Source organism: Halichoeres trimaculatus, unplaced genomic scaffold, assembly GCF_033239565.1.
Source record: "Halichoeres trimaculatus isolate MK-OKI-2021-1 unplaced genomic scaffold, fHalTri1.1 fHalTri1_scaffold_13, whole genome shotgun sequence".
In the NCBI taxonomy this organism is placed as follows: domain Eukaryota; kingdom Metazoa; phylum Chordata; class Actinopteri; order Labriformes; family Labridae; genus Halichoeres; species Halichoeres trimaculatus.
In genome coordinates this window covers 21,213,366-21,228,895 of record NW_027437191.1, presented here as the reverse complement: position 1 = coordinate 21,228,895, position 15,530 = coordinate 21,213,366, and the positions used below count along the sequence as shown (strand labels likewise).

At 40.4% G+C, this 15,530-nt stretch overlaps 1 protein-coding gene across 1 annotated transcript in view; it reads right to left on the bottom strand.

The window, feature by feature from the left end:
• The window catches only part of snx17 (sorting nexin 17), a 33,443-nt gene that overhangs the window by 4,656 nt on the left and 13,257 nt on the right, over positions 1-15,530 (bottom strand). The window contains exons 4-10 of the mRNA XM_074684779.1: positions 14,955-15,019; positions 12,327-12,437; positions 10,578-10,668; positions 8,660-8,747; positions 4,001-4,070; positions 2,360-2,452; positions 1,925-2,128 (exon numbers count right to left, since the gene is read on the bottom strand). Of these exons, the coding sequence (XP_074540880.1) occupies positions 1,925-2,128; positions 2,360-2,452; positions 4,001-4,070; positions 8,660-8,747; positions 10,578-10,668; positions 12,327-12,437; positions 14,955-15,019 (722 nt within the window). The remainder of the gene's footprint in view (positions 1-1,924; positions 2,129-2,359; positions 2,453-4,000; positions 4,071-8,659; positions 8,748-10,577; positions 10,669-12,326; positions 12,438-14,954; positions 15,020-15,530) is intronic.

Here is a 15,530-nt window from a genome sequence, read left to right as displayed (position 1 = left end):
ATAAGTGGTCAGTTTTCTGCAGTGTAACATGCTGCGAAAACATCAGCAAACTCTACTTCTGACCAAGAACAATGTTCTTTCAAAGGTTAAAATACAGTCATTGAAAAAAAATATTAGACCACTCTTGTTTTCTTCAATTTCTTGTTCATTTTAATGTCTGGTACCACTAAAGGTATATTACCTGAAGAATACAATGAGTCTGACAAAAATGCAGCTGATTACACAATATGTTATGTTCTATTAGACATTCTTAAGCTTAATTTCACTCCCAGGGTATGTAAGAGGCCATTTCATGTCATAAGCAGCACTGCACATACAAAAGCCAACAGTGGTTTTCTGCTCTCAGTTGAGCTATAGCACATCTCGGAAGTTGTCAGCTCTCACATAATGCTTAAAAAAAAATAATTATGTGAAGCCACAAAGGCTACACATAAATCTTAGCACTGTTGGATATTGGCATGAGTGAGAAACAGGTAGACAAAAAATGGAAGATTTCCAAGACAGCCGTTCATTATACCAAGAGCAAGCCCAACATGGTACCACCAAATTGATAGCTAGAGGAAGCAGGAAACGTATTTCTATCCCATGAGATGACCGTACACTCATTTGTCCCCTTGGCAGGGATTGTCATCAGACCTGCAGGGACCTTGAAGGATTCTGCAGGATCTTTTTATGGCAGGATCAGGATATGGATTTTATCATTATTTTTTCACATTCAGACTATTTGACCTCCAAACAACATAATAGCTCAAAATATTTCTTATCCTTCACTCTGAACTTTTTTTGCACCATTTCATAACTGATATTGTGATGTGTTGATGTGTTGTTGAGTTTCTGCAGAATGTACAGAGCTTTAGCTTTATACAAGTAGTCTACACACAGTCCATTCAGTTTAGTGAGACCTAACTGGGTACACTTTGGCTTGGTTTGTATGGCAGAAAACATAAAACATACACATAATTTGGGACATTATAAATTTTGGCACCATGATCTAATATACACAGTAAGATACAAGTTAGAGGCAAGCGGTATAAGAATATGAGCCAGTGTAGAAGGGCTAAAATCTGATGTTTCTCAAGTGTTGGCTTGAGGCTGGTACCGGAAGTCACATACACACCGAGCCAAAAAAAAGCTGTTTTCAAAGCAGAAATTAACCTATTTACAGCCTGGTGGAAAAAATGTCTCCTGTCTGAAATGCTAAGTTTACCATCGCACACTCTGTACAGGGGGGTGGTTTGTGATCGCGATCTCACCCAATCAGAGGCACAGCTCAGGTCACATGACTGACGGGCACCCTATGGCTGTACATGAAGCCCTTGCCACGTCCAATATGGCCACAAATCCCGATTTGCTTCATTTTCTGTTTCAGAAACAGACGGTCCACGTCCCATGCTTTATACAGGCTATGGTTAGGGGTCGTATTAAAATGAACCTTGGGCCATGACTGGTCCCTGGATCTGACTTCGGACATGCCTGGCTTAGTTTCTTTCCAGGCTACCTTCTCACAAATAGACAATTATCAGTTCAAAGAAAACACATCCCTGCTTGTGTGTGTGTGTGTGTGTGTGGCAGGTGGATCAATACAGCACTGTGCTACTCAGGCTGCATGCTTGTGTTATTGGACTGATGAGGATAGATGGTGGATAGATGGTGTTGAGGTCAGCACATTTAGTGAACAGTAGGAGTAAAAACTAATGCTTGGCAGTACTAAAGTCATTTATTTCTGCTGTAGCAGTGAGAGGAGGAATGTAAACAAACAGGCAGCTAACACTTCAGCCTGAAGCTCCTCATTTCACTTCTGCCAGCTCACAGTTTCATAACACCACAGAGAGATTCCAATTTGATTATTTGAAATTACAGGCATGCTTGAAGGTGAATCCACTCATCCTCATTCCCTCTCTCTCACAGACACAGTTCCACTTACAGAAGACGTGACTCTCCAGCACCTCATGCGCGTCACCTTGAAGCTCCCCTCCTTCATCTGTTCGTTGGGCAGCTTCACGTGGAAGTTGAGCTCATTGTTTCCGGCACTGACGATGACTTGGCAGCCTTTCTCGGGGAAGTCAGTGATGCAAGGGTCGAATTTGATGTAGCCGTAATATTTCAGAGTCTGACCGAGGTGGATAAACTGGAGAAAAATGCACAGCAGAGACATTTTTGGATGACTCTTTTATAGTCTAATCCCCGGAGAAAAGAAGTTTGAATTCTCAGCTGGGTTATTAAAAATTCATATCAGGGGAGAAAGTGGGCTAATTGCAGCACAGAATGCACTGGAGGCTAAATTCCCAACAGATTTATCCTTGGACTAAAACATTTCTGTGTATCAGCTGTATTCACAGCGATGCCCTTGCTTGCTCACTTCTTTCTTGGAGCCTTTCTCCTGTAGTGATTTGAGCTGCCGGTGCTGGTCTTTGTTCACAAGTATCCAGCCTCTCTCAATGTCAGACACTGTCTGAAAAAGACAAAAACAGACGGTGAAGTCATCTCTGAGCACAGGTTAACACAACAAAGCAGGAATTTTGTCTCTTCTGCACACACGTGGGAGAAATCACACCCTAAGCCTTTGATGTAAACAGAATAATTACACAGAAACATGCACATGTCTGCAAGCACTTATTCTCCTCTGGTTTCCTATTTAAAACCTCCTCTCTGAGACACACTAACACACGCACACACACACACACACAGAATTCAGCTCTTCCAGATTTTAATCAAACTTGCAGCCATGAAAGAAAAAAAACTGCTTAACACAACAGATCACAGTTGTTGCAGCAGAAAGCAGCACAGCTAACAGGATCACAGAGAAACACGATGAGAGTCAAGGTGTTACAAAGTCAGAACAAGCTGACATTTCAATCAGAGAATAGAGGGACCCCGAGGGACAGGTGAAAGCATTTGGAGGCTCAGTGCGCAGCTGGATTTAGCTTTTTTGTTGCTGGCGCCAGGAGAAGTCGATCAAACAACTCAGGAGCAAAATGTAAACAAACACAATTGTGCCTAATTCTGATTCCCTGTTTGGCTTTATGTCTCAAGAGTAGGGATGGGCACTGATGAGATTTTATCGATACCAATGACCTTATCGATTCTGCTTATTGATCTGATCCTTCATCAATTCCACTATCATATCCTCCTGTGAATTTTCTCTGTAAAAAAAGTAGGCTTTACAGGTTTTCTGGGTCAACATTACATTAAGTTTATAAGTGAATAAACATGTTATTGGTCACTGAATCAGGATAGCTCTGGATGTAAACAAAAAGAAATTAAAAAAAATTCACATCATGTGACATTGATGTACTGTTTTGTAAAACATTATTGACTCAAGTAGGCCATCTAGTGTCTCAAAGTGGTTATAGCATTATTCTGAGTTGTTTGGAACATTTGCCGTAGTTATAAAGCCAGCCATGAGCCTGCACCCAACCCTTTTTGGATTTGCCCGCAAGTGTTTGGAAATTTAGAGTTCTCTGGGTTTTTTTGCCAAGAGTAAAGGTGAAATGTCGCTGCGATTGAAGCCCCAATCTATTCTGAAGCCAAAGCTATACTGCTAGCATACCAATGCAATTTCCCATATACATTCGCATTGAGCTAGCACATTTAGTTTATAACGTTTTTGGTAAATAAGGAGATGCATACCATTTTGAATGTATCGAATAGGAATCTTATGCAAGAGAGTTATTTTCTTTTCTTTGTGTGTTCAGTTCTTCAGTAAAACTTCAAGCTGAAATCCTGAATCAAAATTTTCTTGGGAAATGTTTTCCAACTGCTAAGCTGAAGATAGCTACACCAGACTAGTCAACGTAAGGTCTGGCAGATCTGGCATAGTGTAGAGATTCGATAAGGGAATTGTTAAGCACAAAGGGTAACAATAACAATGGATTGAAACATTTCCTACTGCTTTTCAACAGGAACCAGTTTTCGATACCCATCCCTACTCAAGAGGGATGGCAGTTTGGAGGTATTTGTGAGACTAATGGAAATACATGACAGTAATGTAGCCTCTTACCTGTGCGTAAAGCAAATTCAGGCCCACTCTGTTGTCCATGACGTCACTGTCATACGCCATGTCCCAGTAGCTGCAGAAAGAAAAGACTGTTTCAACACCGATAACATTTAACAAAAGGGAAATGCCAGGCACCTCAGAACAAAATGTTTGTGTCAGCTGCAGTAAACCACAGGCATGTGGATATTAGGTTGGTGGTGCTAGCTCTACTAGTGGTAGCCAGATTTGGGAAGCCAGCTAGTTCAGCAGTTTTTGTTGACCTTATGGAAATTTTTGAGAACTTTCACTTTGTTAGATAGGATATTGAAGAGAGAAGGAAACTGTGGAACTGTTTATTTTTTATTTATCTATTTATTCATCTATTTAGGGGGGGGGTAAGTTTTTTAATTGGTGTGTTGTTGTTTTGGAATAGTGGGCAATTGTACACAGCTTTTCCTGACTTCAAACATCCTTCTTAACTTGTCTTTGTCACCTGAACCTCTCCCGGCTGTTTCGCCTAGTCACAGTCAGCAAGTTATACCCAGAATGCCTTTCAAAAATGCAAAATAGGGAATAAAATATTTTGTTGAAGTTATAAATATATAATTTTGCTAATTGTTTCCATCACAGTTTGCCGTGTGCCACCAAATTTCTAACCAATAAAGGAAATAGAGAAAAGGTTATTTTGTTGTGCAGTTGTTATAGGAGTCAACTATTAAAAAGCCACAATGGTGTGACGGTCACAATTCTCTATGAATTATTTACAGGCTGTTAAGGACAGTATATCCTATGTACCAGCACTATGCAGCAGGAACACAAACCAGTGCATGTTGCCATGTGAACTATGCTCCTATTAGTCACAGACTTTAGCATTTTTTCACCTTTAAGGAAGCCAGTTAGTCAGACTCTTAATATCCATTTGAACAAAACTTTTAACAATCCACAAATGAGGGAACTGACGAGTTTTTCAAACACCATCAAAAGCCTCAGAACTGTCAAAAACAAACCAATTAAAAATATCTGATGCAATTTTGTTAAAACTAGAAATGAACCAGTGAAGCCTTTCAAATTTGTCAAATCTGTGGCACTTCAAGGACACATTTTTTCACTCAGTGTCAATGTAACGTTGGGGTAAGCGCTCATATTCAGCCATTTATCTCCTTGACAGTTGGTCTGCTGAAGGGGATATGAGAGCGGTTTCTGAGGCAGCTCTGTGGATCCATCAGAGGCTATTGCTGGTACGTCTGTGTGCAGCGAGATGTGTGGGTGCTGGAGGGCAGCCTGAGGAGCGGAGCGTGACGCGAGAAAAATGCATGAATTCAGTTTACAGAGAGGATCAGATGTGGGATTATACACACGACACGTGGCTCAAATGTGCTAACAATAAGATGAGAGAAGAAAGAAAGACTGGAATAAACCAGCTAGAAAAATTGATTTGTAGCCTTTAGGCTTAAGATCACTTTAACACTTTAACTGACTGATACCAGCTTGTAGCTTAGTTAAGTGTTGGAGAAGAGATGCCATATGTCCAGTCTATAAATACTTCAATTCTACCTTTTGTCCTGGTTAAGTTACAAGAAGTCTGGTGAAGGTATTTCTGAGCATAGACAAGCTTCCTTCCATTTTTAGACAGAGAAACAGCTTTTCCATTCACTTTGACCTGACACCCCCCCCCGCCTGCCTGGATCTGGTACACTGGGGGTCTGTTTTCCCTCCACCTCCACTTGTTAGTTCTACATTCATTCTTCCCTCACTGCTCCACACTCCTCAGAGAAACTAGGTCAGCAGGACTAGGACTTTCCTTGAGGCAGAAAGAAAGTAAACATCCTGTGTACCTCAGTCAGCGGGAGGCTGGGTGACGACATGTGAAGAAGAGGAGAAAAGTCAAGCTGAAGAAGGGAGCTACCTTCAGGCTCAATGAAGAAGCCAAATCAGTATTTTTCTACACAGAAATTTGTTTGGGTGGCCCACCCATGGTGATTTTTCTTTTTTTTTTCAGACTTGCAGCTCCTGCTGACAGTTTTTCATTTCCTTGCACAAGTGGCCCTGACCCCCTGTCCTCTCATTTCATTTTAAAGTGTTTTCAATAAACAGCAACCAACCACAAATAGAGCAGACTGGAGGATTTTCTGTCAAGCTTGAGAATATACAGTTCAACTGTGCCATATGAGATCTGCTGTTTGAGGGGCTGAGGTAATTCATTCATGGGTTTGAGTACCTGGGGATGCATTTGTACTAAAATAAGATTTCAAGTTTGAGAAGTTCTCCTGTTGATTAATGGCCTTTTACAAAACACCTCAGTGAGGAAAAAAGCCAAAAGATATAAAGAGATGTCGCCTTTAAACTCTTTTTTGTTTTTACTTTTTTGTCTGTTATTTTACAGGACTGCTGAAGAGAGAAAGAAATGTGAGGAGCAGAAATCAGGGAAAAATATGCTGTAAATGGTTGACCACTGGGACAAGGACTACATCCTTTTTACATGAAGCGCATGCCTACACTGCTGGGCCAACATTGACACAAACTGGAGGGTTTTTAGACACTTTCATTCATTTCCAAGACTTCAATTTAACTTACATTGACACCGACCGAAGCTTTAAAAGAGCAGAGGGTGAAAAATTTTGTTGACCCTATTACTGTAACTCTGGTAAATCATGTCTGTTATACTTAAGTGCTGTACTACCTGGATGTAAACGTGCACAGATGACATCTTGTAACACAGCTCTGCACTGTTTTTATTACCGTATTTTCCGCACTACAAGGCGCTTCGGAGTATAAGGCGCACCTTCAATGAATGGCCTATTTGAAAACTGTTTTCATATATAGGGCACACCGCATTATAAAGCGCATAGAATAGAAGCTATAGTAGTGGTTGGGGTTGCATTATGCATCCACTACTAGATGGAGCTGCGCTAAAGGGAATGTCAACAAAACAGTCAGATAAGTCAGTCAAACTCAGGCTACATCCACACGGAGCCGCACATTTTCCTATCCAACTATTTTCTGAGCCATTTTCCAAAAAAGTGCGCTGTAAAGACGAAGCCATTTCTGCCGTCCACAAAAGCCGTTTCCAGAGATCGCTGTATTGCTCTGACAATAAACAAGAGAAGAAGCCCGGGCCAGCCTGTGAGCTAATGTTAGCACTTAGCAGAATTCCTCTTTACAGGTTCTTACTGCTTACCACTGTTACTCCGGCGACGCCCCCTAACTATGGTAGCCATGATTAATCAATATCGATCCATTTATGAGGCGCATCGGATTATAAGGCGCACTGTTGGCTTTTGAGAAAACTGAAGGCTTTTAGGTGCACCTTGTAGTGTGGAAAATACGGTAGCGAAAGATAAAACCAACACTTTCCACAAACATTCTGAAAACATCCTGTAGCCACCATCACTGTTACATCATTCAGAAGCAAGATTTATGATCATTTTGTCTTGTAGATATGTGGCTGATGTCCTAAGTATTCTATTATCAGGTAGGAAAGTATAACTCAGTCCTGAGCTTCATCCAAGACTTCAAGCTTTAGTGTTCTCCAAACAAGACTAACAACAGCTCAAGGCAAACTAGTCATGTAACCACTGTTAGTCTTTGTGAGCAACAGTCCTAAAAAGTGTTAAATGTAATTGGCTGCATGTTTTAATCTGATGTTCTATTTGTATTGTTTTTAGCTGTATGAATTGTCATTCATGGTTATTTTTTATAACTTCCTGCAACAGATGTTAAATAGCTCTTATAGCTAACTTTGGTTTTGAAGTAGCATCATGCATGGTCCCTGTCAAACAAACTAAACTTTGCCCCAATGCATAACAATCCTTCTGTGTATATACAGTTGATGGTTCTAGTTCTACTAGTTCTGCTGGTGCCAGATTTGGGTTAACCAATTTGTGATCTTTGTTCTGCAGTGCATAGACTGGGCTGTACTCTGGGTGCTTATTTTACCTTTGGACTAAATGGTTAGTCAGACTTTCAGTTCCCTTTTGAAGCAAGAAGCATGTCACTTTAAAACCTCACTATTGAAAGCTTTGTATTTCATTTGTAGCACAAATAAAGAAGCTCTTCTTTGGAGGACATATCAAGCAGTAAATATTTACATTTGAAAAGCTGGACTGAAATATTTTTTTCCCGGAAACCTACTAAAACTAATTAATTTAAGCAGCAACAGTCTGTGAGTAGTTTGTTAGCTTTTGATTATTTGTGCATCTCATAAAGCCAGTTAATGAAATTTGCAATGTATGAGATTTCAGAATCCTCTCCCTGACGGATGCTTTTTTCTTTTTTTGAATGACAGGAAAGTGCACCGTCTGGCTGGTCTTGATAACACCCGCCCTCCTCTGTGAAATAAAGTGTGAAACAAATGACTCCAGCCCCTTTCCCAAATTAAATGGCACTTTGTAGACGATGGTCAAGTCAGATAAAGCTGCCGGGTGCTCTGACGCAAGAAAGGGTGCTTCACAGCAGATAAGCTCTAAAAGGAGCAACACCCTGAATGAAAAATTCAAACTGGTCCCAGCGAGAAGTAGTTTGTGTTACTGCTGAACAGAAATACTCGCTCTTTGCTGGATTAGATAAATAACACCTGAACAATCAGGGCAGTGAATCACAGCTATAATTACATGTGGAGGAGAGCACTTAGAGAGGAATGTGATGCAATTCAGAGTCATGGTGTGAGCAGGTGGTGCTGGGTACCTTTTTCGAAGGATTATGTGAAATTCAGAGCTCCTCAAGCTGGTGATGGATACATAAGGCAGCTCAAACTCCTGCAGCTTCCGCACAACTGAGAGAGACAGAGAGAGACAGAGAGTAACAGTTCCAGTTAAGTCCCAAGGACATTTGGATAATGATGCCAACAAACAATGAAGGAAGGAGAGCTCCATCTGCACAGGTCCCAGGAGGCTGAAACTTTCTGTGTGTGTGTGTATGTGTGCGTGTGTGCAGGGACGTTAAAAAAATAAAAAGAGAGATAATGGGTTGCACATATGTGTGTGAGTGTGTTTGTGTCCATAATCCGCAGCTGTTTGATTGTGTCCCGTTCCCTTAAGTGAGCAGAAGAGATCTCAGGTGCTTTGGATGCCGCTGCCAGGTTTCCAGGCATCAACAAATGAGCACTGCACTAGAAATCTGATGGCTGAGCAGCACTTCAGTTTGCAATCAGGTTTGTAATAGGATTTTAAGTCCTTTGTGGACTGAGATGCAGCTTACAGGAGGGGAAAAAACACGCTGGCAACTTTGATGTTAGAAAATCTCCACAGGGATAAAAAACAAAAAAAACACTACATGCAAGCTGAATGCCTAAAATGTTTTGGAACATTTTAAAGCAATCTCCATCAGCAGGGAACTCTGAAAGGAAACATAAAAAGTGGAGAAGAAGAGCAACAGGGCTATTTCGAGCTGTTTCTTTTTGACATGTCTTCATATTTTACAGAACGTATTGATTTACACACAGACTTGTGGAAAACTTGTCAGAGAGGGATTGAATTCTCATAGCTATCCCGTTGTGTCAATACTCCCACCAGTTTTGTTTAATCTGCAGCCTGCTGCGCCAGATTTATTCTAGCAGTCGAGTCATAGTCAACACATGGCCGTTCTCTTTCAAACAGAGTTCAGACTTGAGCTGTGCCAAGAATATACGGCCTGCCTTCCATATTTACGGATTCCTCCAGGTACACCTAGCAGAGTTTTAAGCCTGCCTGGGAGGGATTTGGGTGAGGAGTGCGGGGGGAGGGTTTGGCAGGTGGAAAAGGAAGGAGAGAGAACTTTTGGGACTGAGGAAAGATTTGACCTGAGAGGGCTGTGATGAAATAGGAAAAAAAGGGATTGGAAAACTGAAACATCTTAATGTGGAGAGGCATGTGACTGTGACTGCAGAGGCAAATATCAAGTAATGTGATTTCTGAGATTTATGTGCTTGAAAAACAGGAACTACAAATGACAAAATGAGACAACCAAGAGGATATGAAAGAAAAGTAACAGGCAAAAACGTATGAGGCTGCCAGAAAACAATTCCCAGACAGAAACACTGTCAGTGACAATTTAAGAAAGTAATATACAAATGATACATAACAGCCACAGATACAACTGGATCTCAAATACAAGCCACATCTCTCCCAATCCATGCAGCTCATCTTTTTGAGTCAAACTGAAGTGAATCCCTGAAGAGTGAGGCAGATTAACACCATTGCTGGACTGATGCCAAAGCAAACTCTTTACGCTTCATTTATGGGAGTTTAGAGGGAAAGAGAAAACTATAAGCATGAAATTACAGCACATCACTGTGCCTCTGTTTGGAGGAAATATTTGAGCGCTGAGTTCTGTGTTATCTGTGGATCACTGGCTGACATGATAAAGAGGTTTAATCGCGTTATTTAATCAACAGCACATTCAGTTTCCGTTATAAGGCAGATTGTTTTTCTGATTGTGTCCAGCTGCAGCGGTTCAGAAATAAAACAGCAAAGCTCAGAAGAAATTCCTACAGCCTGACTGTAAATAAACAGCAGTGATGTATTAAAGCTTTTCTTAAAAAGTTCATCCCTTCACTTTCTCTCATTCTATTAAAAGGAAATTATGCAGCTCTAGTGAAACAGGATGTTTTCTATTTTTAACTTACATGTTAAACCTCCATCCACGCCTTCTCTGACCAGGAAGAGACTGAAGTAACCGACCAGGTCGTCTGGGAGATCCAGCTTTGTTGCAACGGCCTGCAGAGTGACGAGAAAGAACAAAGTTTACAACCAAATTCCTCCATCTGATTTATTTTGTCTTCAATTTATGTTATCTATAACCAAAGTCAATACTTTTGAAGCCCTAAAAGAAGGAAAAAATATTTTTTGATGGAGAGATTTACACAGGGATACTTTATTCAACTAAAAATTCAAAGTTTTAAGGCTATTTCACGTATTTTGCAAGTCACCCCAAATTCATGTTTTATCCCTGCAATCCTTCCCAGGGATGAAAGACAGAAAATATATGATCATGATGAAGACAACAATACAGAAAAAGATTTAACATTAACTATATGGACTAGATTTAATTGACTATTAAAGCATTTACAGATATTTAAAGACTCTTCACTGCAAATTCTGATTTATTAAGACTTTGAACTAAATTATAATGTTGAAATCAGAATAAAGAATGAACAAGGGAAGCTGTTTAAGTGAAAACTAGAGACAGAAATGGGAGATTAAAAGCTAGGACAAAACCACCATAACACAAAAATGGCCTGATGTTTCATATCATACAGTGAGACATCTATTTATGTATTAAGCACTTGAAGTTTAAAAAGAGTATTTTGTTCTGCTCCCTTTATATCTGGAACATCAGTTTAAAAAATCAATGTCTTTGACTTCTAGTATTTTGATATTCCAAGCAGATCGCTCAAATAGAAATTTGATTGCTTTCAAAAAAGAACAATGGCTTTTTATTTGAGACATGAAAAGGAAAACTCTCCAAAATCTGCACAAATCTTCACCGTCACATTTTAACTCATGACATTATCTTTGTATGAGATAAAAAATGCTCATTATAGGTCCCAAGATATACTGTATTTCTTTCGTGATCTAAACTCCTGAAGTCCTTGAGCCAACAGATCAACAGGAGAGCAGTTTGTGCCAGAGCACGACTGTTAGACTAGGATATACTTTGAAACCTGCTGAGGTGAACCTAGGTTAACTAACTGTAGTTAAACTTTCATTAGTGGACTTAAAAGAGCTCTAACCAGCTTGATTTAGAGCCTGCAGTGATAAAATACCCCATCATAACAACATCAGCATGTTCACTGCTCAGTCTTTTACGGTGTGTGAGGTTATGGTCAATTATAGCAGAGGTGAAGGAGAGGCAATAAAAAGTTGCATCACAGCTACTACTTGACCTACATAGGAACACACGTTGAAACCAGTCAACGTGCTCAAAGCTCTGATTTGGTTGTTATGTCCAAGGAGCTTCCAATGTGATCAGGTTTCATCAATTTCTATTTTTACTAAATAAACTCTTCCTCTAATTTCTTTTAAAGAATAGGGCCTATTCAAGTAAATGTAATAGTATTTGATTCTGTGTAAAGTAATCTACAAGATAACCAAGACATCTTTTCCGACAAGATAAGACTGAATGTGGTGACTTATCCTGATACTACCACTGAGAAGGTGGTAAACAAACTCTAAGATGCTAACTTTATCAAAGCTTCTGGACACTTTCACAGTGAGGAGGCTCTTGATATACAAGTGAGGCAGAACTGTGAATCTCTAGATTTCCTTTGATCTGTGTATGATATTATCATCAAACTGTTTCATAAAGCTGTACAAATGACGGACTGATTTGATTTGTTTATGTACTTTCTAACAGGCTACTCTTTGGCACTTACATCAAGGACGTCCTCTGTCTGATCTGAAGTCAGGATGTTGACTGTGACCTTCTGACCGTTGGAGAGGCAGATGTCTAGAGCGACTTCTTCTGTGGGAATCTGCTGCGTTTCCTGCAGAAACCACACAGAGCAGAGTAGGCTTTCCTTTAAGCTTCATGGGTACACTACATGTTTTCATTCTTGTCAGTCAATAACAAATATCTTACAGAGTCATGTGGACGGACAAAAATGTGGGCTGGCCAGAGAGGAGGGACGGCTTTGGAAACTCAGCATGTAGAGAAAATGAAACAAGTGTATTCCTCAAATTTGAATGATAAAAAACATCAACAGTGCACCTGCTTCAAGAGTAGGGATGGGTACCTTTCACATTTGAAACGATACGGTACCCGTACCGGTGCTTGGCAATCGATATCGGTACTCAACGGTACCAATTTTTGGTACTTTTTTGTGTTTCTGTGGTAAAAAACATCAATTTTTTTTGATGACAAAATATATATTTTTTTTAACCTTACAATTATTTGTCAACATTTAATCTTGCAAAGCTGTGTTTATGTCCAGCATGGAAAATTGTCTACTCTTCCACTCCCTCCCAGTCACAAGGATGCATTTAGGTACTTAAACATGGTACCTTTTGATTTCAAATGAATCTGTACTCGGTACTTTTGACAGAATTCGGTCGGTACCTATAAAAGTACCTAATTTGGTACCCATCCCTAGTCAAGAGTTGATTCAGTAGTGACGAGCTCAGTCAGTGACGTGGGCAAATATATCCAGACTTGAAGATCAATCAGAAAATACTTTTAACAGCAGCTTGAGGGTCAAATGAACAATTGATTTCCTGATCAGAAGGTGTAGCTTAACAGCGTATACACCTTAACAGTTACACATATTAACCTAGTCTTCATCAGTGTACATTAACAATGATGTAGCTATGTGCATTTTTCAACTTTGAAAAAAACGACAAAACTAGTGACGTAAAAATCATACCAGCCAATTTCTGTAAGAGCCCAAAAAGTTTTGTAGATAATTTCAGAATCAAACCTGGTTTTTATTTTTGTTTCAACTCAATGATATAAGAGCCTGCAACGTTCTGCAATACCTCCCCGAAACATAAGAGGACAGTGTGGTCCTCATGATCAACAGATCACACGTGTAGGCCTCTGCGTAGATGTGGGGAACTATGTGGTAGGTTACAGGGTCAATCTAATGTGGAAGCGTATACCAGGCTTAAGCCCTGCTTCCCTGCTTCTCACAAGGCCAGTTAGCCAATCATGGTCTGACATTCTGGAGCGACTCCAGGATCTGTCCCTGTCATCTGATAAAAGAAGCAGCAAGATTATTGTATCTTCATTTATGATCACAGGTTTCACATTCATTAACTTGTAATTTCAACACTAGGAACAAAGCCAACTCATCAGATTACTGCACCAATTACTGGCCGCCCTGTAGACTAACAGGGATTACTTTTTATAGTCTTTTTTAATGTAAAAAAGGAGGTAAACCAAGTGACACACTTTCTAAATTGTTGCAGATTCCTTTTAATAAACCTGCTGAGTAAACTGTTTCATCTTTAGTCTTTTGATTCGTTTATTTTACGAGCACATCTTAGACAGAAATAATGAGCTCTTGTATTTAGTAATAGTGTGTTAGTGCTTGTGTTTATCTCCAACTGAATGTATCAGACATCAAATTAACCAAATGATAGTTTTCTGTATAAATGGCCACATTAAAGAGTATGAAACCTCAACCCCATGTCTGCTAAATCCTCTCTGAACGCTGCTCCCTCAGCAGGGGGTCTCTGAAGACGCTGAAGGTGCAGATAAAATGACAACGCCGGGTGGTAACTCATCTCCTTCTCTGCACCTGCTGTCCTCGCAGCACATAAGGAGCTGCTTGGGGGGAGGGGAGAGAAGTGACTCTGATGAGGGACGAGGAGAGGAAGAATAGGTCTGACGTGACTGCAGACAGATGAATCTGTCCGTGAAGGTTATTGGATTTACAGCCCTCCTGGCGGTGCAGGTCACAGCTTGACTGTTGACAAATCAACCGTGCTACCTGCTCTGATTAAGTCATCAACACTTCATAGGTTTGAAACTGTCTTTTTCTCCAAAATGGCAGGAACACACCGGGAGTTTCTCCTCTCAGAGCATCATCCTTTTCAGCAAATATCTGTTTGCAATTTCACTTCTGTAAAAAGAGCTTTTTGGCAAATGTGGAAGGATGAATCATGTTTTCCATTTCTTAATAACACAATGGTTTAAGGAGATGCAGCTCCCACACACGGTGCAGCAGTGCTGCTTCTAAATGCCACTTTCTCTCACTTGCAGACTTCCCTGTTCATCGTAATCATTCTGCACATTTCTGCTTGCTAAGCCAAACCTCATGTGAACAGTTGAATCATCTTCTCTACAAGATGACATGACCCAAGATAAACTGGGACAAACATAAAGAAGGAAGCTACCTCTCTGGACCGCACTGCCAAAAGTAATTACTGGCTGAGCAGAAATGACCGCATCAGCTTTTTGGTTCAAGGAGCACGCCCTGCCTCGCCACAGGCCTGCTGAGCCCAGTGACACAACAGAAAACAGCCGAGCACAGGTACAGGAGATCTACAAAAACAGTACCAACCTGCTGTGCTTTCCTTAAGAAGCTGTTAAACAACTCGCTGGTTCCAAGTAAAGGATCCTGACGCACTGCAAAAAAAAAAAAAAAAAAACACGAAAAGAGAGAAATTAGTGAGACCAGAAAAGGAATTTAAGCAGAGAATTAGTCGTAACTCAGTGATCAGTGAAATGAGTGGAGCAGGGGAAGTCATGCAGGGTGTTTTTGGTTTTTCACAGGATTCCATGTAAACACAAACCTCCTCAGGGTGCAACATTAAGCGACACGTCCTGTTTTTTTATCAGGCTGTTTAATTTCACTGCTGTAAAATGGGTTTGACCTTTAAAGACTTTGGCCTGGGTGATTTAGTTAAACATGCAGCAAACTGCACTTTATGAAGTGAAGCAGATGTCAACAAAGCATTACTCTACATCTGGTGGGGGTTCAATTGGCTACGAATCGTTACAGAGCAGTGTCATCATACTGTAGTGGAAAAGACGTCTCATTTTCTTGTGTCTTTGTTTTCAGTTTCATGGTAATCCTGTACGACTACAACATGGCTAACTCAGTGTGTGAGTGTGCTGTCCCTTACTGTGCCATTAC